The sequence below is a fragment of the Polyodon spathula genome, chromosome 24 (genome assembly GCF_017654505.1).
Source record: "Polyodon spathula isolate WHYD16114869_AA chromosome 24, ASM1765450v1, whole genome shotgun sequence".
Classification (NCBI taxonomy): Eukaryota; Metazoa; Chordata; class Actinopteri; order Acipenseriformes; family Polyodontidae; genus Polyodon; species Polyodon spathula.
The window spans coordinates 5,658,802-5,681,759 of NC_054557.1; the positions used below are offsets into that span (position 1 = coordinate 5,658,802).

General features: G+C 38.6%; 1 protein-coding gene across 6 annotated transcripts; it reads left to right on the plus strand.

Moving 5' to 3' along the window:
• The first annotated feature begins 2 nt into the window (after positions 1-2).
• Positions 3-18,624, plus strand: LOC121299120 (snurportin-1-like). Of its 6 annotated transcripts, none has more exons than XM_041226676.1 (9): positions 3-1,242; positions 3,595-3,759; positions 7,485-7,638; positions 8,342-8,446; positions 10,986-11,082; positions 12,007-12,104; positions 14,390-14,470; positions 15,920-16,000; positions 17,589-18,624. In XM_041226676.1, the coding sequence occupies exons 2-9, from the start codon at positions 3,602-3,604 to the stop codon at positions 17,904-17,906; spliced, it is 1,092 nt and encodes a 363-aa protein (XP_041082610.1). In that variant the 5' UTR covers positions 3-1,242; positions 3,595-3,601; the 3' UTR covers positions 17,907-18,624. The 6 variants fall into 6 exon arrangements, with proteins under 6 accessions (XP_041082610.1, XP_041082611.1, XP_041082614.1 ...); XM_041226677.1 differs by having other exon boundaries at positions 3,598-3,759; XM_041226680.1 differs by having other exon boundaries at positions 3-381; positions 3,598-3,759.
• The last annotated feature ends 4,334 nt before the right edge of the window (positions 18,625-22,958 follow it).

Genomic DNA, 22,958 nt, shown 5'->3' on the forward strand with positions numbered 1-22,958 from the left:
TATATATATATAGAAATTGCAATATGCTTCTTGTAACAGTTCACAGCATTACTGCACCTAATAGAAATGTCTGTTAGTAGTATTGGAGTTCACAGCACTGTTGTTTTCTAAAAATCCAACGTCACTAATAGCAATTGCATCATCAAAATTTGGAGTTGGCGCACGCTATCCGTCTTCCACCGACAATTTAGATTCCAAGCACGTCTGTGTTTGTTAGGCACGTCACAAAGTGACGTAGGGATCAATCACGGCTGTTTTAAAATGTATTTATTTTGTGTCCAGTTCCAGCATTTGTCCACAAAGTAAATTATAGATCCAGTGCAAATTAAATCAATTAGTGGAAAGGGGAGCGATTCTCTTTGATTCAAAACTACTGCACAGGTATGTATTTGTCAAAAACAGTAGGGTAGTTAATTTAGGCTGAAAAATAACAACTTTTGGAGTAACTAGGTTCCAAGTGTCAAATATATGTCCACTTCTATGAATACAAAGCTTTAGTGCAAACGTAAGCAAAACAAAAAGTGAACTCCTCTGCCATTTATCGCTATGCAACTGACAACACGGAACCACCGCGTAAAACAGTTTCTCAGTGCTCTAAATAAACAGCCTGTCTAACCCATGGCCTTTAAAATAACGACAGCCACGTATGCTGAGTGTTTCTGAAAACAAATCTTAAAACACTCACTCAGAAAATTGTATTCTATTTTGATCACGTATTCACTTCATCAATTAACAATAAATATATACATATATAATTAAACGTGATTAGGTCTTCTATTGTCAAACACACGAAAACAGTAACAACAATCTACTTGAAACAAATAGAAAAGTTTATAGTCGCGTTTATCAACACTAACTCTGACCTCTCGATAAACCCAACATCTGTTAAACGTTCCTTTCTGCTTGTATCTTCCTTTGCCCTTGCAAGTCAACAACAGCAGCGGCTGTTAAAATCTCCAGTTATTGATCCCTTATCATCAAGTCCGTTCCAAACGTCCCCCCTCGGAAAGGACGCACCGGCTCCTGAAGTCCTAACAGTTGTTTCTTTCAGAATGTTCCATATCCGTATATTTTGTTTCTGGTTAAAACGTAATAGTCCAAACGAAACCCGGGCGATTGCTCTCCATCTCGGTTACAGAAAGGAAAACACAAATGAAAACATTATTTTAACATTTCGCTCCAGCACAAAGGCGTCCTGCCCTGGGAAATCAGCACGGCATTTATTTTTTTTTCTAAAAAGGGGTGAGTAATGAATATTCCAAGTGCATTGTGGGCTTGATCGACATTCCTTTGTAAACTTGCTCCATATTTTCTGTAAAATAAAATAAAATAAAAAAAACAATCCTTAATGTTAGTCCCTAACTGTATCCACCCACCCTCTTTCCTTTAAGCCGCACAGCGTGTAGCTCGATGGTTGTCTGTTTGTATAATTAATGATTAATGATTATTTGTAACTATTCCTCAGTCTCGGTTGTTTAACAATGCAACTCTTTCCATGACGTACTGACGAGGACAGTCAGGGAAAGTTTTTACTTGAGGATTTTTTCTTTCTTTCTTTAAAAAAAAAAAAGTTCTGTACTGCCCCTCGGAGGCTGAAATGCGAACAGAAGCAGATGTTCATTCCTTGAGGCACACTGTGGGTACCTGAACTACAGGACAGGGCATTTAGGAAAATCTGGTCTCTCCACAATCAGCTATTTCACATGTTAGAGTTTTACCTTTGCTGTGTTTCTGGAGAAACACAGAACGCATAACATCACAAGAGTACAACACCTTTTTTTATATAGATTAAGAGAAATAGACAGTAAAAGTGAGACATAATATGGATACAAAGTACAACATGCACACAAATGGTAACAAAACCAGAAGAAATATAGATTTGTATGTTTTATTTGATAACTTTCTGTGAAGCAAACAAAATGAAAAAAATAAACTCGCCACAAAAGCTGATAAACAAAAACTACAACTCCCGAAATTCACTAGGACGCATAACAGGAAGTCGTGTTTCAAGTTTTTTTTGTTTTTGTTTTTTTTTTTAAATCAGTCTGACAAACAGTTATTGCTATTTTAAAAATGTACTATTATATATAGAATAAATAAACTATATTATAATAAACTAACTAGAATATCAAATTATAGAGAGGGAAATAATAAACGGTCAACGAAAAATAACTGCCGCTCTATAAAGATTGCTCGTCCGTTCGTGTGTATGAACTCTGGGTAAATTTATAGTTATTCCACCGAAAAGTTGCAGCAAGGCAGTAACAGTAACTGAAGCCTTGATCTGTGGGATTTTCAAAAAGCAGTAAGTATTTTGTGTATGTAAAATACTGTTTTGTATTATTTATGATACGCACATTTGTGTATGTAAAGGCAAGCTAGACGTACATTAATCTAGACAGTCTTTTTAACAGTGCTTACTTTTTTTCTAAACGTGTACAGTTTTAGAAATTGTAATATTAGATGCATAATAATAATATACAGCAGCAATCAGTTAGGTCAACTGATTTATAAGCGCAGGAGGGTAAAGAAGGTTATCTGTTTTATTGGGTTTGAGGTGTTATGCACAGAAACGTATTCACAGAACCTGCCTACTGCGTCACAGTGAAGACGACAGAATAGGGTCGCGATGTACTGAACAGAAGCCGAGGATAGCAGGGGTCCCCAATTTTTTTTTTCATATACAGATTTATGATTTAGAGTGATACGTCTTACTTGATATTGCCTCCCATTGAAATAATTAGTGTTATGAAAACATGTACATATTTAAAGATTTTTTTTTTCTTTTAAGATCTGTAATAAATCGTGTAATTCGAATTCGAATTGACCATATATTTAATATATTTAGTTCAGAGTTTGTTTTGTACATCCCAGGTGAAATATTCCCAAAATTAGACCAAGGCATCGTACCCATACATTTCCACACACCCAACCCCTTGATTTACCGCATACATTAACAGCTTCTCCAGCTCTGCTAATCTGGTGGCATGATATATTATTAACAGGCTGGCTGCTACCACGTGCTGCCATTTTACATTTTGTAATTTCCCCAACATTTTGTATTTCCTGCCACCCAGACTGCATTTTATTTTTATGCAGTCCTGTGTGTATTTTATTTCTAATTGTTGGTACTTATAATGCAAACTACCGTTAATGTTTTTTGGATGGTATATTTCTATATGCGGTGTCCCTACTCCAAAGTTTCCCAAAATCATCCTACAAACCTACAGATTCTCTTTCTACACCCAGTGACCCCAGTTAGCAGGGAAGTACGCATGACTTTAGAAAATAACGTGGGTTGTAAAAACTTGCGGTTATTTTGCCAAATGTGTAGTAGTCATTGTATAAATCGGGCTCAAAATAGCCCCAAACTGCAAGCTATGTTTTTCAAATAGTTTGTTATTTTGTATTTTGTATTATTATTTTTTTTTTTTTTAATTACGGGACAAATAACGAACTGATAGCTGACATAATGTAACATCATGTAAGTGTATTTTGTGACACTATATGACCAGCTGCTCTTGAAGAGACTACAATATAAGCAGTTGTTTTTTCAGTAATATATAAATAAATGAATAAATTTGTGCCTTCAAGCAGTGCAATGGACGAACTCAGCCAGGCCCTCTCCGCCAGCTTCTCGGTCTCTCAGGAGCCCAACAGCACGTCGGCACCCCACCCTCGCCTTGCGCAGTACAAGTCCAAATACAGTGTGCTGGAGCAGAGCGAGCGACGCCGCAGGTTCCTGGAGCTGCAGAAATCGTGAGTACTGTGCAATATGTGTACAATTTTGCTCTCCACATGCCACAGAGATTTACCAATTTGGCAGTATTGCAGGAAGATGGGACCATCACAGGTGGATGCTTTCTAAATCTCTTAGGGATATATATATATATATATATATATATATATAATATATATATACTATATATATATGTATACACACACAAAGAATAATAAGATTTTTATTCTAAAAAACCACATGTAGTGGTCAGTTCTTCAAACTCAAGTTGGAGCTGGAAACTAGGTTTTTTTCATAACTGACAATGTTTTACATCGTATGTTTCTGTAAATACTTGAAAATGGAAACACGTGTTACAGTATACAAAACAAAACATAAGGAGTATCAAAGCAATGTTCAAGAAAATTGAAAATTGTCTCTAGATCTTGGATTCCTCAAGATAGCCACCCTTTGCCTTAATAACAGCCTCACAAACACAAGGCATTCGGTTAACAAGTTTCAGCAGGAAATCACCCGACATGTCTTCTCAGCTTTTCTGCAGCAATTCCCAGAGATGTAGGGCACTTGTGGGTAGCTTTGCTTTGACTCTTCTGTCCAGTTCGTCCCATACAAGTTCTATGGGATTTAGGTCTGGAGACTGGGCAGGCCAGGTCATTAGATTGAGTTGTCTTTCACTTTCCTTCTTCACCAAATAGTTCTTGCACAACTTTGAGGCATGTTTCGGGTCATTATCTTGCTGAAGAATGAAGGACTGCCCAACTAGCTGTAATCCTGATGGAATGGCATGCCTCTGAAGTATGCTATGATAGCCATGCTGGTTGAGCGTGCCATGGACTTGGTTAAGATCACCAACAAAGCAACCCCAGACCATGACACTGCCTCCTCCATGCTTGACAGTGGGAACCACACATGCAGAACTCATGCACTCGCTCTCTCTGTGTCTTACAAATACTCGGCAGTTGGACCCAAATATTTCAAATTTTGACCAACTTCCACTCCTTAAATGTCCAGTTTCTGTGTTTTTTGGCCCAGGCAAGTCTCTTCCTCTTATTCTGCACTCTTAACAATGGTTTCTTTGCAGCAGTTCTTCCAGTTAGGCCAGCTTCACGCAATCTCCTCTGAACAATTGATGTTGAAACATCTGTACTTCTAGTAGCATTTAGCTGAGCTTGTATTTCAGGGGCAGTTAATCGCCAGTTTTGCGAACTTGTGACTCTAATGAACTTGTTCTGCGATTCCGAGGTCACCCTTGGCCTGCCTGACCTTGTTCGATCCTCATGAGTGCCAGTTTCTTCAAACTGTTTGATGGTCTTGGCCACAGGAGTTACAGACTCTTGCAGAGTTCTTGCGATTTGTCTTAAAGATTGACCTTCATTTCTTAAAGTAATTACATACTGTCTTTTTTTCTTTGCTTAACTGAGTATTTTGCCATTTTCTGCTCACTTACATTCAGGAATGACAAACTTGTGCCTATGCTACCTATATTTATAGTAATCACGGACCCTCACCTGTTAACAAGAATTGGTGACAAAAGGTTAATTAGGTAACATGCTAGTTAACTCTGAGAACATCTAACAAAGACACTTTTATCCTTAGGCCAGTGTTCTAACACTGTTTTATACGCATTTCAGACTTTTAACTGACTTGGGCTTCAGACTGAAATCCCCTTGCTTTGGGTGACCATTTCATTGAAATTGCCAAGATTTACATTTTCATTTTAAAAATGAAATTTTTTAATGCAGATCACGTATGATTATCGGCTTATATGTACATGTATCATATAGTGAAATATTAAGTGTTTATAGACAAGCTTATACAGTTAAAAGCATAGATAATCATGAAAAACCTGGTTTCAAGCAGGTGTACTCAAACTTTTGACTGGTACTGTATGTACCCTGCTGTTATACCTCCTTTCAAACCTATCAAATATAGATACAGGTTTGTGTGTATGTATGTATGTAAGTGTGTGTGTGTATGTATATATTCATACAGTGTGTGTGTATATATATATATATATATATATATATATATATATATATATATATATATATATATATATATATATATATATATATATATATATATATATAATATTAATTATAAATCCAAACACCTTTTACCATTGTTCCATAGTCCAATTTCTGTGTTCTTGTGCATATTTTAGCCTTTTAGTATTATGTCCCTTAAGAGGTATTCTTACTGCAACACATCCTTTAAGTCCTGATTTCAAGAGTGAGCTTCATACTGTTGATTTGATGGACAATGACACCTGTGCCTTCTGCCAGTTCTGTTGTCAATTAAACAACATTGAGTGAAATAGCTCGCATCACTCTATTTTCAAGGTGTGGTATCCGAAGCATAATCAACAAGAACACAGAAACATCATCTGTAATTGACAAACCCAGGACTGGAAGACCCATAAAGCTGTGTAACAAGGATGAGCAATACTTGAAGATAATATCCTTAAGGAATAGAAAGAAGACAAGCGTTGAATTGACAACAGAACTGGCAGAAGGCACAGGTGTCATTGTCCATCAAATCAACAGTATGAAGCTCACTCTTGAAATCAGGACTTAAAGGATGTGTTGCAGTAAGAATACCTCTGTTAAGAAAGGGGAACAAGACTAAAAGGCTAAAATATGCACAAGAACAGAAATTGGACTATGGAACATGGTCATAGATGCTTTGGACTGTTGATGGATGGATGGATGGATGACACCTGTGCCTTCTGCCTATTCTGTTGTCAATTCAACACTTGTCTTCTTTCTATTCATATTATCTTCAAGTATTGCTCGTCCTTGTTACACAGCTTTTTGGGCCTTCCAGTCCTGGGTTTGTCAATTACAAATGATGTTTCTCTGTACTTGTTGATTATGCTTCAGATACCACACCTTAAAAATCAATTGATGCAAGCTATTTTACTCAATGTTTTTCCTTCTTTATGCAAGTCAAGGTTGATATACTAGAAAACACTAGTGGAGACTTTGAGTAAATTGATGATCATAATGCATCAGAGTAGAAAAATGCAACGTGTCTAAGATTTGTGCACAGCAGTGTGTATATATGCACAAACTAGCACATTTGCAGGACTTCATCAACAGGGGCAATAGCCAAGGCTTTAAAACTAACAGGCTTTTTGCCTGAATGTGGCAAATGTATCCTGCCACCATGCTTTGAAATTGTGTAAAGTAGCAGTTAGCACCTAACACTTAAGGACAGGACTCTATTGCAGGGGCAGGTGGGGTCCTAATACCTGCTGCAAAGTATTATGACAGATATGTTGACCTCACCAGTCAAAGTGAAAACAAAATGATTTAAACTAAATAAGGTAGTTGTTCTGCCAATACCCTAACCAAACATCACGCCAAAGGATAATGTCATTGGGGTTGGTTTTTGGTCTCAGTGAATAACGAAACATGGCACATACACACATTAAAAGCAGGTTTATTTTATTTTTGCTGTAACTTGCATATTTCAAAATTGCACATGTGAAGCCTGTATAACAAATGGGGCACAACTAAGGTTTATGGAATATTAAATTGCCTGTATCTCCTCTAACATGGAGTCAACATTGTCTACACTGCAATTGCACAGAAATATAAGAGCCACATAAAATCATTGTAATAATGAAGGCTCCTGCCAAAACGTTTGTACGTGAGGAGTTTTCCCATAGATTTCCCACATATTCTATGAATCCATATAGAAATCTAGATTTGCATGTTTATATAAGGACATTGTTTTTTAGGAAAAGGCTGAATTATGTAAACCACGCAAGAAGGCTGGCAGATGGTGACTGGACAGGAGCAGACAGCGATGAAGACCAGGTGGAGGAAGAGGAATCAGAGGAGGGGATGGAGATTGGGGAGAAGAAGAAACTGCCAAAACACTATGCCAATCAGGTCAGTCTCAAAATACTTTCACCCACCCTGCCAATCTAATTAGAAATGTGCATGTGGGACAACTGAGGCTGCCACATTTAATTAAGCAGCGCTGTGAGGGGCAACTCAACGCTGTATTTCAGAGGTTCTGTGACGTTTCCGGGGTATAGAGACAGAAACATTTTGTATTTACTGACCTTGATTTGGGTTTGTGTAACCTGCCTTTTGAGTTTATATTGTGTTTGGTACACAACTGTTTTCTATGATTCCATAAGCACTGTTTTCCATTAAACGTAAACCTATTCACACATTGTTTTAGCCTAAGACCGCATCAATGACACCCTACACTTCAGACACTAACACCACATGGAAAACTATTTTGTACTGTCTATTGACAGGAGAAGTAAGTAGTCAAAGTAAAAATCATTTTCACTGTGTTGAAGAAGCAAAACATACAGTATTGGAACTAGCAGGTCTTGAGGAAACTCTTCATACTTGTAGAGATTGAGATGAACTAAGGAATGCAATTTAAAATGTGTAGCATATGTAGAAAATCAATGTTTGATTACCACCATGGCCAAGTTTGAATAAAGCAATGAACTGTTAGTCTTGCAGAATAATTTCCCTGTTTAAACTGGCTATTAATAGATCTACAAGCATAATCCTTATTGGTGTGGTTTGCCATTTTGTATAAAGAATGTGTCTTGCTGCTGTCTCCTCTCAGCTGATGCTGTCGGAGTGGTTGGTGGACATCCCCTCGGACCTGGCCACTGAGTGGCTAATGGTGGTCTGTCCTGTTGGGAAGAGGTCTCTTATCGTGGCATCCAAGGTAAGGACCCATCCCATTCTCTCCTCTTCTCGTCACTCTGGCTACCTTCTTGATCATTTCACTGTCAAAGCTACTGTACTCTGACTGTTAGTGGAGTTATTATGATGCCTTCTTGATATTGTACCACATTAATGTTTTAATACCCAGCCATATTGTTGAAACAGACCACACTCTTCTTTGAGATAATGTCTTCATGTGTTATTCAGCTGTCTTCTATGGTTCTGACCCTTTTGTCTAATACTGTTAACCTTCAAATTTTGGCAAGATTTATTTTAACCTATTTCAGAAGCCATTAATGATATTTTTATATATATTACTTTCTCTTTACAACGACTACTTTTTCACACAGTGGTGGGTGTATGGAATGGGTTACCTAGTCATATTGGTGAAGCAGATTCACTTGGATCTTTTAAGACCCTGCGTGACAGTTCTAGATCAATCAGCTATGAGGACGCGGACAGTCATAGACGGGCTGAATGGCCTCCTCTCGTTCATAAATGTGATTGATGAAACGGAACAATTAAACTGGAGATTTGTTTCACACCAATATCAATCTAAGAAATGATCATGAAACATTGTGTTAGAATATATATATATATATATATATATATATATATATATATAGTATATATATATATACAGCTTGCGAAAGTATTGACCCCCCCCCCCCCCCCCCCCCCCCCCCCCTGGCATTTTTCCTATTTTGTTGCCTTACAACCTGGAATTTTTGGGGGGTTTGTGTCATAATTTACACAACATGCCTACCACTTTGAAGATGCAAAATATTTTTTATTGTGAAACAAACAAGAAATAAGACAAAAAAACTGAAAACTTGAGCATGCATAAGTATTCACCCCCCCTCCCAAAGTCAATACTTTGTAGAGCCACCTTTTGCAGCAATTACAGCTGCAAATCTCTTGGGGTATGTATCTATAAGCTTGGCACATCTAGCCACTGGGATTTTTGCCCATTCTTCAAGGCAAAACTGCTCCAGCTCCTCCCAGTTGGATGGGTTCCGCTGGTGTACAGCAATCTTTAAGTCATACCACAGATTCTCAATTGGATTGAGGTCTGAGCTTTGACTAGGCCATTCAAATGTTTCCCCTTAAACCACTCAAATGTTGCTTTAGCAGTATGCTAAGGGTCATTGTCCTGCTGGAAGGTGAACCTCCGTCCCAGTTTCAAATCTCTGGAAGACTGAAACAGGTTTCCCTCAAGAATTTCCCTGTATTTAGCGCCATCCATCATTCCTTCAATTCTGACCAGTTTCCCAGTCCCTTACGATGAAAAACATCCCCACAGCATGATGCTGCCACCACCATGCTTCACTGTGGGGATGGTGTTCTCGGGGTGATGAGAGGTGTTGGGTTTGTGCCAGACATAGCGTTTTCCTTGATGGCCAGAAAGCTCAATTTTAGTCTCATCTGACCAGAGTACCTTCTTCCATATGTTTGGGGAGTCTCCCACATGCCTTTTGGCAAACACCAAACGTGTTTGCTTATTTTTTTCTTTAAGCAATGGCTTTTTTCTGGCCACTCTTCCGTAAAGCCCAGCTCTGTGGAGTGTACGGCTTAAAGTGGTCCTATGGACAGATACTCCAATCTCCGCTGTGGAGCTTTGCAGCTCCTTCAGGGTTATCTTTGGTCTCTTTGTTGCCTCTCTGATTAATGCCCTCCTTGCCTGGTCCGTGAGTTTTGGTGGGTGGCCCTCTCTTGCCAGGTTTGTTGTGGTGCCATATTCTTTAAATTTTTTAATAATGGCTTTAACGGTGCTCCGTGGGATGTTCAAAGTTTCGGATATTTTTTTATAACCCAACCCTGATCTGTACTTCTCCACAACTTTGTCCCTGACCTGTTTGGAGAGCTCCTTGATCTTCATGGTGCCGCTTGCTTGGTGGTGTTGCAGACTCTGGGGCCTTTCAGAACAGGTGTATATATACTGAGATCATGTGACACTTAGATTGCACACAGGTGGACTTTATTTAACTAATTATGTGACTTCTGAAGGTAATTGGTTGCACCAGATCTTATTTGGAGGCTTATTAGCAAAGGGGGTGAATACATATGCACGCACCACTTTTCCGTTATTTATTTTTTAGAATTTTTTGAAACAAGTTATTTTTTTCATTTCACTTCACCAATTTGGACTATTTTGTGTATGTCCATTACATATATATATATATATATATATATATATATATATATATATATAATATGTATTATATACATTAATATACATATGTACATGTACATACATACATATGTTATGTAGGACAGGTCAGTGTCCAGGTATATACATATATAGACAGTCATTGGAAGTACATCGTAGTACATGAGTGCTCTAATGGATTTACAAACTTGCCTTGGAATTTTACGACTTGCTTGGAAGGATAATGTCCTGGAAACTGTGCCCCACTGTAATTTTAAGGCTGTTCAATCGGAATGCTATGAAGTCCGTTCCACAATATACTCTCAGTTCACTGACTAGAACTGATAGCAGGAGAACTGTGTTCTTTTTATTATCATTTTTTTTATTTTAGGGTTCAACTGCAGTCTATACGAAAAGTGGCTACTGTGTGAACCGCTTCCCTTCCCTGTTGCCAGGTGGAAACCGGTGCAACTCTGCCATGGGAAAAGGTACGTGCGTCCACAGGACTAAAACACAAGGGGCTGCCTGGCTGTGAGTCGGGATACTTCATGCTCATATAGACTGTATGTAGGGTTATATACAAACACATTATAAAGACCTGACCACTACACCTAACAGTACTTTAACTGCAAGCAGATTCTTATTTTATACAGTTCCTAGTTTTATTCCTCTCAGAAAATTACCTTTTAGTGCTTGCTTCAACTTTCTGGGCCTAATTTAGAAGTGCCTTTTTATTGTGAACTTTTGTATTCCTGTAAGACTTTACAAATATTACATGTTGATATAATCAGTATTATTTTGACTCTCTTGTTTGCATTTGTGATCTTCTGTATAAATACTGCATACTAGAGTCAGAAAACAGAGTTCATGAAAAAATAGAACAGAATTCATGAAAAGTTGTTCAAGCTGGCAAATCATGTTGCAGGACTTCCTATTGTCAATATCACAGCAGTTTTCAACATATTCGCAATAGTTTTGAATTTATTTTTAATTCACACATCACAGATAAATTTGATTTGGGAACATTCGCCAGGAGAATGGATTTATGTTTCATAACACCCCACTGTATCTAGTTCAGGATTTATGATGTGTGATAAAAAAATGTAAAAGTGTTAGCAGTGTGATTAAATATATGATGCTTCAATATGGACAACACAGGACATAGAAAAAATAATGAAAGGAGTTTCTTGTAAACTTTGCAGGGTGTTCTGTAACACTAACTCATGACCTTGTTTCTCAGGAAGGAAAGGTCACTGGCACAAAACAGTAGGTGTCTTGGTCTCTTAGTAGTGCGTGGAAAGGGTTATTATGTGTTTTGAGGATTCATGGCCTGAAAGACGCTATATAAATTGAGGTTGTTTTTGTTGAATGAAGTCATTGAACACAGCAGTTTCCCCTGGCTCTGTCTTTAGATTACACCATCTTGGACTGTATCTTCAGTGAAGTGGACAGGACATATTATGTCTTAGATGTCATGTGCTGGAGAGGACACCCTGTGTATGACTGCCAGGTATGGGCAATTCAAATCCCTTTTTGCATTGGGGTTAGATACTTCTGTTTAGCCCTCTGATTGAGCAATGCCTGGGGAGTGTGATGGGCTTGATGTATGCCTGCAGTCCAGAGAACCTAACGGGGGGGAGGGGTGGAGATCAGGAACAGTGTGAAAATAAAGTGCTGGTAAAATACTGGCATAGTTAATTGATATGTAAAAAGATTTAAAAAAAAAAAAAAAAAAAAACAAAATGGACTTTAAAATGATTCTCAAGGTGCAGTAGTGGCAGATATCCAGCAGATGGTGTAAAACTATGTCTTCAAAGTGGACTGAAAACTTTAATGTACCAGTTTAAAAAAGAAAAATATTGATTTCAATGATATATACAGTACTGTGCAAAAGTTTTAGGCAGGTGTGGAAAAATGTTGTAAAGTAAGAATGCTTTCAAAAACAGACATGTTAATAGATTATATTTATCAATTAACTAAATGCAAAGTGAGTGAACAGAAGAAAAATCTACATCAAATCCATATTTGGTGTGACCACCCTTTGCCTTCAAAACAGCATCAGTTATTCTAGGTACACTTGCACAAAGTCAGGGATTTTGTAAGCACATAGTCAGGTATATGATTAAACAATTATATCAAACAGGTGCTAATGCTCATCAATTCAATATGTAGGTTGAAACACAATCATTAACTGAAACAGAAACAGCTGTGTAGGAGGAATAAAACTGGGTGAGGAACAGCCAAACTCAGCTAACAAGGTGAGGTTGCTGAAGACAGTTTACTGTCAAAAGTCATACACCATGGCAAGACTGAGCACAGCAACAAGACACAAGGTAATTATACTGCATCAGCAAGGTCTCTCCCAGGCAGAAATTTCAAGGCAGACAGGGGTTTCCAGATGTGCTGTCCAAGCTCTCTTGAAGAAGCACAAAGAAACGGGCAACGTTGAGGACTGTAGACGCAGTGGTCGGCCAAAGAAACTTACTGCAGCAGATGAAAGACACATCATGCTTATTTCCCTTAGCAATCGGAAGCTGTCCAGCAATGCTGTCAGCTCAGAATTGGCAGAAAACAGTGGGACCCTGGTACATCCATCTACTGTCCGGAGAAGTCTAGTCAGAAGTGGCCTTCATGGAAGCCAAAAAGCCATACTTCCGACGTGGAAACAACGCCAAGCGACTCAACTGTGCACGTAAACACAGGAACTGGGGTGCAGAAAAATGGCAGCAGGTGCTCTGGACTGATGAGTCAAAATTTGAAATATTTGGCTGTAGCAGAAGGCAGTTTGTTCGCCGAAGGGCTGTAGAGCGGTACACGAATGAGTGTCTGCAGGCAACAGTGAAGCATGGTGGAGGTTCCTTACAAGTTTGGGGCTGCATTTCTGCAAATGGAGTTGGGGATTTGGTCAGAATTAATGGTCTCCTCAATGCTGAGAAGTACAGGCAGATACTTACCCATCATGCAGTACCATCAGGGAGGCATCTGATTGGCCCCAAATTTATTCAGCAGCATGACAATGACCCCAAACATACAGCGAAAGTCATTAAGAACTATCTTCAGCGTAAAGAAGAAGGAGTCCTGGAAGTGATGGTATGGCCCTCACAGAGCCCTGATCACAACATCATCGAGTCTGTCTGGGATTACATGAAGAGAGAGAAGCAACTGAGGCTGCCTAAATCCACAGAAGAATCGTGGTTAGTTCTCCAAGGTGTTTGGGCTAACCTACCTGCCGAGTTCCTTCAAAAACTGTGCAAGTGTACCTAGAAGAATTGATGCTGTTTTGAAGGCAAAGGGTGGTCACACCAAATATTGATTTGATGTAGATTTTTCTTCTGTTCACTCACTTTGCATTTTAATTGATAAATATAAACTATTAACATGTCAATTTTTGAAAGCATTCTTACTTTACAGCATTTTTTCACACCTGCCTAAAACTTTTGCACAGTACTGTATGTGTGTGTGTATGTGTGTGTATATATATATATATATATATATATATATATATATATATATATATATATATATATATATATATAAAAAATCAGGATTTTAAGCAGGTGCAGTGAGGTGAAAAATATTTATTCAATACTTTTCTCTCAGAATATGTGAAAAACTCAGAATTCAGTAAGGACTGCGATTATTGAAACTGCCTTGGGTTTTTGCAGAGTGATCAACTGTGTTATAAAAAGTTGCTGAAGTTCAGCACGGTGTCTAAGCGTGTGCTAGGTTTTATAGTCTTCAGTGTTTGTTCTGGGCCCTCCTTAATTGTCATTTTTTTTGTCCATTTCCCTCCAGACAGAGTTCCGATTCTATTGGCTCCAGTCGAAAATGCAGGAGGAGGAGGCGAAGCTCGCAGAAATAACCAAGATCAATCCGGTAGGCATCCAGTGTAGTGAACCTTCGTACTGCGTTAAGTTTAGCCAGTGAATGGTACTGCTCTGGCTATGTATGTGTTTACCATGCACTGCATGTCTGGTTCACCTGTGTAAACCATGTTGCTTCATAGTGTATATTGTAAACCAGTGGACCTCTCGTGTCCTTCACATCATGTGATGGGTCCAACACCATTTACAAATCTTTCTGGAAACTTATCATGGTCTTTTGGTAAAAGACAAGTTTATTGAGGGGATCATTATCTGTGGATGATTGTACACTTTTTTAAGTATATACTGCTGATCTAGGTTTAATGGATCAACACAATATGATAATCCAGAATAGCTTCAATATTGCATTTACAGTCCTGACAGGGGGTTTGTATGATACTGACCAGCTAGTTTATTAGTCTGTGCCTATAATTGTTTTATCTGTGCAATCATTTATATTGTAGATTTTCTTGCACATTACGAGTCATAGCTGTCTTTTTTAATTTGGTGAAAAGCATTGTGGCAGTGTTCTTTCTATCAGTTTTATTTCACTTTCTTTGAAAAATGTTGCAGTAGCTCCAGGATAACTTGTATTGTTTGGGTAATAGCCCATACCTCAATGTAATTAACCAGGCAAAGTAACTGATGGACAGTTACCTAACGGGAATCTATGGCATTGTTCAAAGCTAACATCTAATGTATTTGACTCCATGATCAGTTACTTTGCCTGGTTAATCCACAGCCTGCCATGTGGCAGCTGCAATATTTATTTTCAGCAGTACATTTTGAATTGTGTACCTGTACAGTAACTTGGTAAAAATGTATTGAATTTAACATCTGTGTATATTTGACCATTGATTTTTATTTGAAACTAGAATCACTGCTGATTTGGATTTTGTATTGTATCAACTCTGAAAACTTTAGGTTTTTTTTTTTTTTATTTTACTTTGGAATGCTGTGCAAATAAAAACAAGAAAAAGAAACGTTTCCTTTTAAAGTAGTTGTAGCTAGCAATAGTTCTCCGACTTGCACATTCATATAGGTTTCAAAGGTGTCGTTTTGAAAGAACTGAATGTTTTAGCAGAAATGTATTTTCATTTTAAATCCTGATATCTAGTCATACTCTGGGTAAATAAATCTCTGTTTACAAGCCATCCATTTGGACTGGCTTTCACTTCACTGGCTTCTTACCCGTCAAAAACCTTTTCTGCTGCTTCCCCTATTGCCTGACGATGGTTTGACCTAAAAGACACTGCTGGGGTGGCATGACCAATGAAGTAAATCTGCAACAGGCTTCCAGGCAAGGCAAGCAAACAGGGATTTGTCTATAGTACCAGATGTCTGTTTTAAAATAAAAATACATGTTTGCTAAAATATATATATACGTGCAAAAGATTTATGAAATGCTTTTCTTAGCTACAATTTTTTTTTTTTTCTTGAATGTGTTTGTTTCTGCACACAGTTCCGGTTTGTTAGTCTACAAAGCGTCCCGTGCTCGGCTGCATCCATCTGTCAGGCCTTCGCTGCGGAGTACAGCTTCCAGGTACGGCTGCTTTTCATTAGGGGTGTGGATCGCATCTTGTAGAGTGACTTCAGTGTCTTCATTGTATGAAATGTATACTGCTCCCTTAACATTTATATATCTATATATAAATGTCTATGTAGAAGTAAGAGCCAGCGCCATCTAGAGGTCTCCCACTTTGTATCGCGTTTCTTTTGTTTTGCTGGCATTACAGTTCTGTGCACTAGATGCTGCTGGTGCTTACTGTTCTTAAGATGCTTTTACTGATCCAGTCTACATTACATACATCTGTGACAGGCACCTAAACTGAAGAGGAACTAGTGAATGAACAGCATAGTCTTGAGTAATAAAGAAAAAGCTAAGAATGGTTTCAAACATCACAGAAGATTAGGGGACAGAAATTCCATATGAAGCTTTTTGCTCTCATGTACCATCATGCTTGAAAAATCATCGTCTTTATCTGATTTGCAGCTACCAGATTGCAGACTAAAAATATACAACCAGTACCATGTATAAGAATTACTTGTTTCCCTTATTTTTATATTTTCTAAAGCAAATGTCTTAAGTAATATAGTGGTGGATTCCTTATATTTATTTTTTTGCCAATTTCATTTCTATTGTGAACAGGGAAATTGTGACAATGTGGAGCTGCAGCAGGGCTGGGGCCGTGCACATGAGGGGGCTTCTGTGATTGTATATTGTAAATAAGAGTATATAAATAAGAACAGGATTGATTTTAATGGGGAACCTGACACTCTGTGTGCAGCAGCCTGCCTGCTGTGTTACGGGAGAGAGCAGTGTGTGTGTTTACCAGCTGTGAGCTCCTAATCAGCAGGTATAGGGTCCTGGTTATACCGATCACAGCTGCTGTAAGCTATAGGGGTCAGAGTGCTGCGGATGCATCAGTCTGTCTGTGCTGCTGAACGACTGGGTTCAGGAATCGAAACAACCACCCATAACGCCAATCGTGTGAATACTCTGAGGTCGGGAGGTGGTCGGGGGTTTGTTCCGGGAGAAGGAAGTTGCAACGCACAAGCAGTCGTGTGTATAGTGCGAGGTTGCAGTTGGGTGAACTGCCTGAAGGACAGGTAGTTCGTTTTGGGATATTAGATTTCGCCCAATTTAGCAGATGGGTGTGGAAGTGAGACCTCCATTTGTTAGCGGGGTAGCGAGAGCTGTCTTCACGGCAACTTTGGACATGCCAATCCCAGCCTTCTAGTCTCCTGTCAATCAAGCAGCAAACAAGCATCCACACTTTTCAGTGACACCTCCTTCATCACGGGCTGTGGGTCCCCTGTTACAGGATTACATTGCTGTGTTTGGCACCTCTCGCTCCTGAAATTCATGCTAATACCTTTTCTGCTTTATTTCTATTATGTCCCCAAGTGTCTTTATAAATAACCTGTACATGTGGTGTCAATTGATCACGGTAACCTACTTTTTCATGGTGCTATAGCTTGTAATAAGGTGATTTGCAGCCTTGAAAGGGCAGTATGAATGCCAGCAGTATACCTTGTTGTAAAGTGTGTCTCTTCAATAAATCAAATGAGGAGTAAGTGAACAATTGCAGTTACTGCCCAAACTGATCGGTGACTTGTGATCTCTCCAGGTGGATGGCCTCTTGTTCTATCACAGACAGACGCACTACACTCCTGGCAGCACCCCTCTGGTGGGCTGGCTGAAATCCTATATGGTGCCAGACATTCTGGGCCTGAAGGTGCCGGCTGGGCCTCTGACAGCTAAACCGGACTACGCAGGACAGCAGCTGCAGCAGATTCTGGTGTATAAGAAGGGGCCGCGCTCGGGGGAGGTGAGGCCGGGAGCAGAGAACGGAAGTTACGAGCTGGAGCACCTGTCTACTCCGCAGCAGCCAAGGGAGAAGACTGACACTCCGGGCAAAATGGACACAACCCAATCTAAAACCTAAACCCAGTTTACCTTCTCGTCATTGTCTTTTCAAGGGTGACGATTTACAAAATTGTCACTTACAACATACTGTGTATCAGTTGCAGCTTTCAGCTTGCAATCACTGTGAAGCTGCTGTTTCAGAGTACTTTGCTTTTTTCTTCGTGTCTGTTTTAAAGGATTAAATGATACACAGGGCTAGAACAGATTGAAGATCTGCTTGTTTTAACATCGAGCAGACGGTGCACAGGTAGTGCATTTATTTTGCTACCTGTTCAATTACTGGCAACCTTACAGTTTCAGATCAGATATTGAGTGAACTGAGGTGCAAAGAAATACTGTTTTGGTAAATTGGGTCAAGATGCACAGTAGTGGTATGAACCTGTGGTGAATCTCCCTCTTGCAGCATGCAATTAAGAAGGAAACTGAGTTTGCAGAACTCATGTGTTCACTTGTAGGCCAAATATCAGATTTTGTTGACCCTGATATGGTTTTTAGAATTGCATTTATATAACTGTTAAAAGGAGGGGAAAGAAACAGTGTAAAGTTACAGGAACACACAGGATAGAACTTTAATTACTGAGATCTTTAGTTGACAACACAGCAGTACATCTAATTCATGTCTCTGCCATGCACATCTATTCATTTTAAGGTTGTAGGGAGATTGTAAATTATTTAGAAATGTAAGCTATTTGTCTACCTAAAAATCACAAATAAAATATGCACAGTTCTTTTCTGCACTGATTGTTGTCTTTACTTTGCTTTTATTTATGGATGACTGAGGTGCAGTATCTAATCAATTTAGAATGTCATTGTATCCCCTTACCACATAATTCCCTACAACAGCTCAGGAGAACTGAAGGTCAGCAGATATCCCCTGATCTTACTACCAAGCCAATTGCCTCTTTACACCCAGGAGTATAAGAACGGGAGGACAAAGGCAAGCCCTCCAGGTGTCCGTCTGAGCTCACCAGGCACCTGGCCAAAGCAGGCCAATAGGGTCAGCTGAAGCAGCACGCCATACTGACTGTATTACCCTACACACCACAGGCCGTGCCTTTACCAGTTGAGTCTGGGACCTTTCAATATTTGATTCTGAAGTAAATTTAAGTAAAGGTTTTTTTATTGCTGGTGCTTTCATCCGTATCTTCCTGTTTTAAACAAGCAAATGTCTGCGGTCGCCACTCTAAATCCCCTTATGTTTTTGTTCCATTATTTATTTTTTTATAGCAGGCCTATTGACCCTGTATATTTTCCATATTAGTCACCGGTTTAAATGTCTGTAAACCGCACTGCGAAAATCTGTCACCTTGTGCATTTTGCACTTAACTGGACTGAGCAGCATCAAATTACATACGCAGAAGATAAACAGCAACAGTAAAAGCATTGCAAAGTTATGTTTAATATTGAAGATCGTGCCCTTGCTGTGCTATGACTAAACCTCTCCTTTGTGAACTACACTGTCAACAAAATTCTCAGGCATGGACAGGAAATCTTCAGCTAAGTGATCTCAGTAAGATGATCGTTTGATAATACTGCCAAGGTGGCAATCATGCAGGAAATGATGCTGCTTTGGTTTTGACACAGTATCATCTTGCTCAGTGCTGCTCCGCCTTTTATCAGGTGCATAAGAGACACTGTTCAATGCTGTCTGAAGGAAAGACAGTTGAAAGTAATAGGACATTCGAACGGACTGTATTTCAATCAAGCAGGGATTGGGAAAAAACTAGAAAGCCAACAAAGGTTATTTATCTGTATTCCTGTATTATGTCCTAGTCCTGTATCTTGGCTTTATGTCTTGAATTTTGTGGAAGCAGTTGGAATTTGTCAAAAGCCTTCATTCAATTCTTTACAATTGAGTCTCTGCTTGAGCCCAGGGCTGAGTGACAATGTTCAGGATTGAACCTTTACACATGTGCAAGCTTCCCTATTGATAATTACATTGTGATGCAGTAGCTGAGTTAATTGCTGCTGCAAAACAAGATGTGATTGGTTATGCAAGAATTTTAAACCAAGTAATACAAATAATAAGTAGGTGAGAGAATTATTTAATTTTCTACACCCTATTTATTCAAATGCAATTAAAATGACTTGGGACACTTGCACCATCGAAGGTAAAGGGGCAATGAAAACTAAAATAATTGAAATGATTCTGCAACAGTTTATTTTCAAAACTAATCTAAATTGAATATTTACCATATATCCAATAGGTTATCTACATCAAATCTGGCTTCCCAAAATCACAACTGCTTTTAATTTATCTTTTTAATGGAAAGATCTGCACATCAGAACAAGAAAAGCTCCTGCTCTGATCCCACCAAAAGATTAAATCTTTTGTTAAAAACATTGGATGGTACACATTGTAAGGCAGATCCTAGCTATGTGATCTTTTAATACAGGTATAAACATCTAAACAGGTGCTGATCCTAGCCATGTGATCTTTTAATACAGGTTGCATAAACATATAAACAGCTGCTGATCCTAGCCATGTGATCTTTTAATAAAGGTTGTATAAACATCTAAACAGGTGCTGATCCTAGCCATGTGATCTTTTAATAAAGGTTGTATAAACATCTAAACAGGTGCTGATCCTAGCCAAGTGATATTTTAATACTGGTTGCATAAACATTTTTAAATATTGTAATGCTATACCCAAAGGATGAGAACAGGGAAATGTTTTTTTGATTTTGCGTGACAATTTCATCTTGCTGATAACGTTTTACAAGAAATGCTAGATCTGTTATTTTGATATTGGCTCGCAGATTACTTTTAAAACAGTATGCAAGGGTTGTACAAATGCATCTGCTGTCACCTGGCACCTTCCACACAAGTGAATGAGAAAGGCACCTTGAAAGCCATCTGCACACTGATAGGAACCCTGTTGAAAGCAATCTCTTAATCACAGAGGGCATTAATGCTATGAAGGATCGATTGAATATTGCAATTTTTTTTTTTTTTTTTTTTTTTTTTTTTCCCCGGATTTCATTTAGGGTTGCCTGAAATTAAGCATCAGTTACTAAGATGGAATGTTACTGTTGTTTTGTTTTTTGGTCTTTTTTCCATCAATGAATGAAACATTTTACATAAGAAAGTTCACAAATGAGAGGAGGCCATTCAGCCCATCTTGCTCGTTTGGTGGTTAGTAGCTTATTGATCCCAAAATCTCTTCAAGCAGCTCCTTGAAGGATCCCAGAGTGTCAGCTTCAACAACATTACTGGGGAGTGGGTTCCAGACTCCCACATTTCTCTGTGTATAAAAATGCCTCCTATTTCCACTGTCAATACCTTTTAGAATTTTGAATGCTTGAATCAGATCGCTGTGTAGTCTTCTTTGTCCAAGACAGAATACATTTTTTTTTTTTTATCCTGTCTGCATATGACATGCATTTTAAAACTGGGATAATTCTGGTTGCTCTTCTTTGCACTCTTTCTAGAGCAGCAATATCCTTTTTGTAGCGAGGTGACCAGAACTGAACACAATATTCAGATGAGGTCTTACTAATGCATTGTACAGTTTTAACATTACTTCCCTTGATTTAAATTCAACATTTTTCACTATATATTCGAGCATTTTGTTGGCCTTTTTTATAGCTTCCCAACATTGTCTAGATTAATTTTGACTGGCTGAGAAGTACTAATGTTTAATATTGGCTTCTGTGGAGTGGGGCTTTGGATTCAGCTGTGCAGAATTCTATTAGTCCAAATGGAAGATACTGGTTGGTCTGCCTTTACTAATTGGTTGTGCAATCCAGAATTTATAAACAATTAAATTAGCTCCTGGCTACATTTATATTTGTAACAGTGTTCATCAGTTACTGTAATTCTGTCAAATTGTGGTTGTTATGTTTGGAGGAAGATGAGATTTTGCTTGTATTAGATTTGAGGCAAAAGCTTGTGGCTGGGAAATGCATGGTTGTGCAGAACTGTTTATAGATGTATTTCCCCAGGCCAAGGTTAAATAAAGATACATTTCCACTTCTAGAAGCTTTTGAAAGGTGGAATGTGCCTACTGTTTTCAAAATAGTGCATCTCTTGGTAAAAAAAATCTTATCTATTGGTATTTCCTGTAAATGTTATCTTTATAACAAAACGTACCGGGGGCGGGGTTGCAATTCTTAAAGTTATTGTAGCTTGCACAATAATTCCATGAATTTCCCATGCCATTTACACCGATTCACAGTTTAGTTTTGAAAGCAACCTATGTCTAAAGGCAAAGCCAGCAACCTGAGAATGTTCTCTTTGTACACAAATGTTATGTATTAAAATGAAAATCCATGTTTTCTACAAAAAAAAAAAATAAGAAATACTTCTGAGATCTGTATAGTGAATGGAAATGCACAACAGGTAAGATTTAATTAATTAGTTTGCTACATACATCCAATTGGAAATGTATTCCTCCTGTTTGGAATGTCAGCAAGGTCTGCCTACTGATAACGAGTCTGCAGGGATGTATTAAATAAACTGTATAAATTACAACCTGAAAGAAGGTCCTCAGTAAACTTAATGGTCGGTTATACGTGCACTTGTAGTAGCCACTCACCTGGACTGTCAATGTGTGCAAGGCATGCTAGTCATTTGGGGAAGCAGCTGAGAAGAAAGAAAAAAAGTGTTGAACGGAGGAAGGGAGGAGGGATTTCCCTAGCTGAAAGAAAGGCTTGCAAATTGAGGGCTGCCTTTAACCTGTTGTGGTACCCAATCTAATTTCTAAAAAATGAAAATGCGTATTTGCTAACATTTACTTCTCTCAGAATTGCACATTTGATCCCTACATCGCCAACGAAAGCACAAGATTTTCAGAATTATTCATTAGCTAGACCCATTTGAGTACCTGCACAATGGGTAATGAGTGTTGGTGTGGTTAATACGTGGGAATGGGTTTATTGTGTGTCGTTTTGGAGTTGTTTTGTGTAATTTTATTACTGTTTACAGACGGGCGCTCGATTGATACGTGCTGCCTGCTAGGCTTGGTTGAGGGGAAGGGCATCAATTGATTGGCTGTGCTGGTGCTCAATCAGTAGGTGGGAGGGTCTTGACCGAGTGACCGTCATTTTAAAAACATCTATGGGAGATAGGT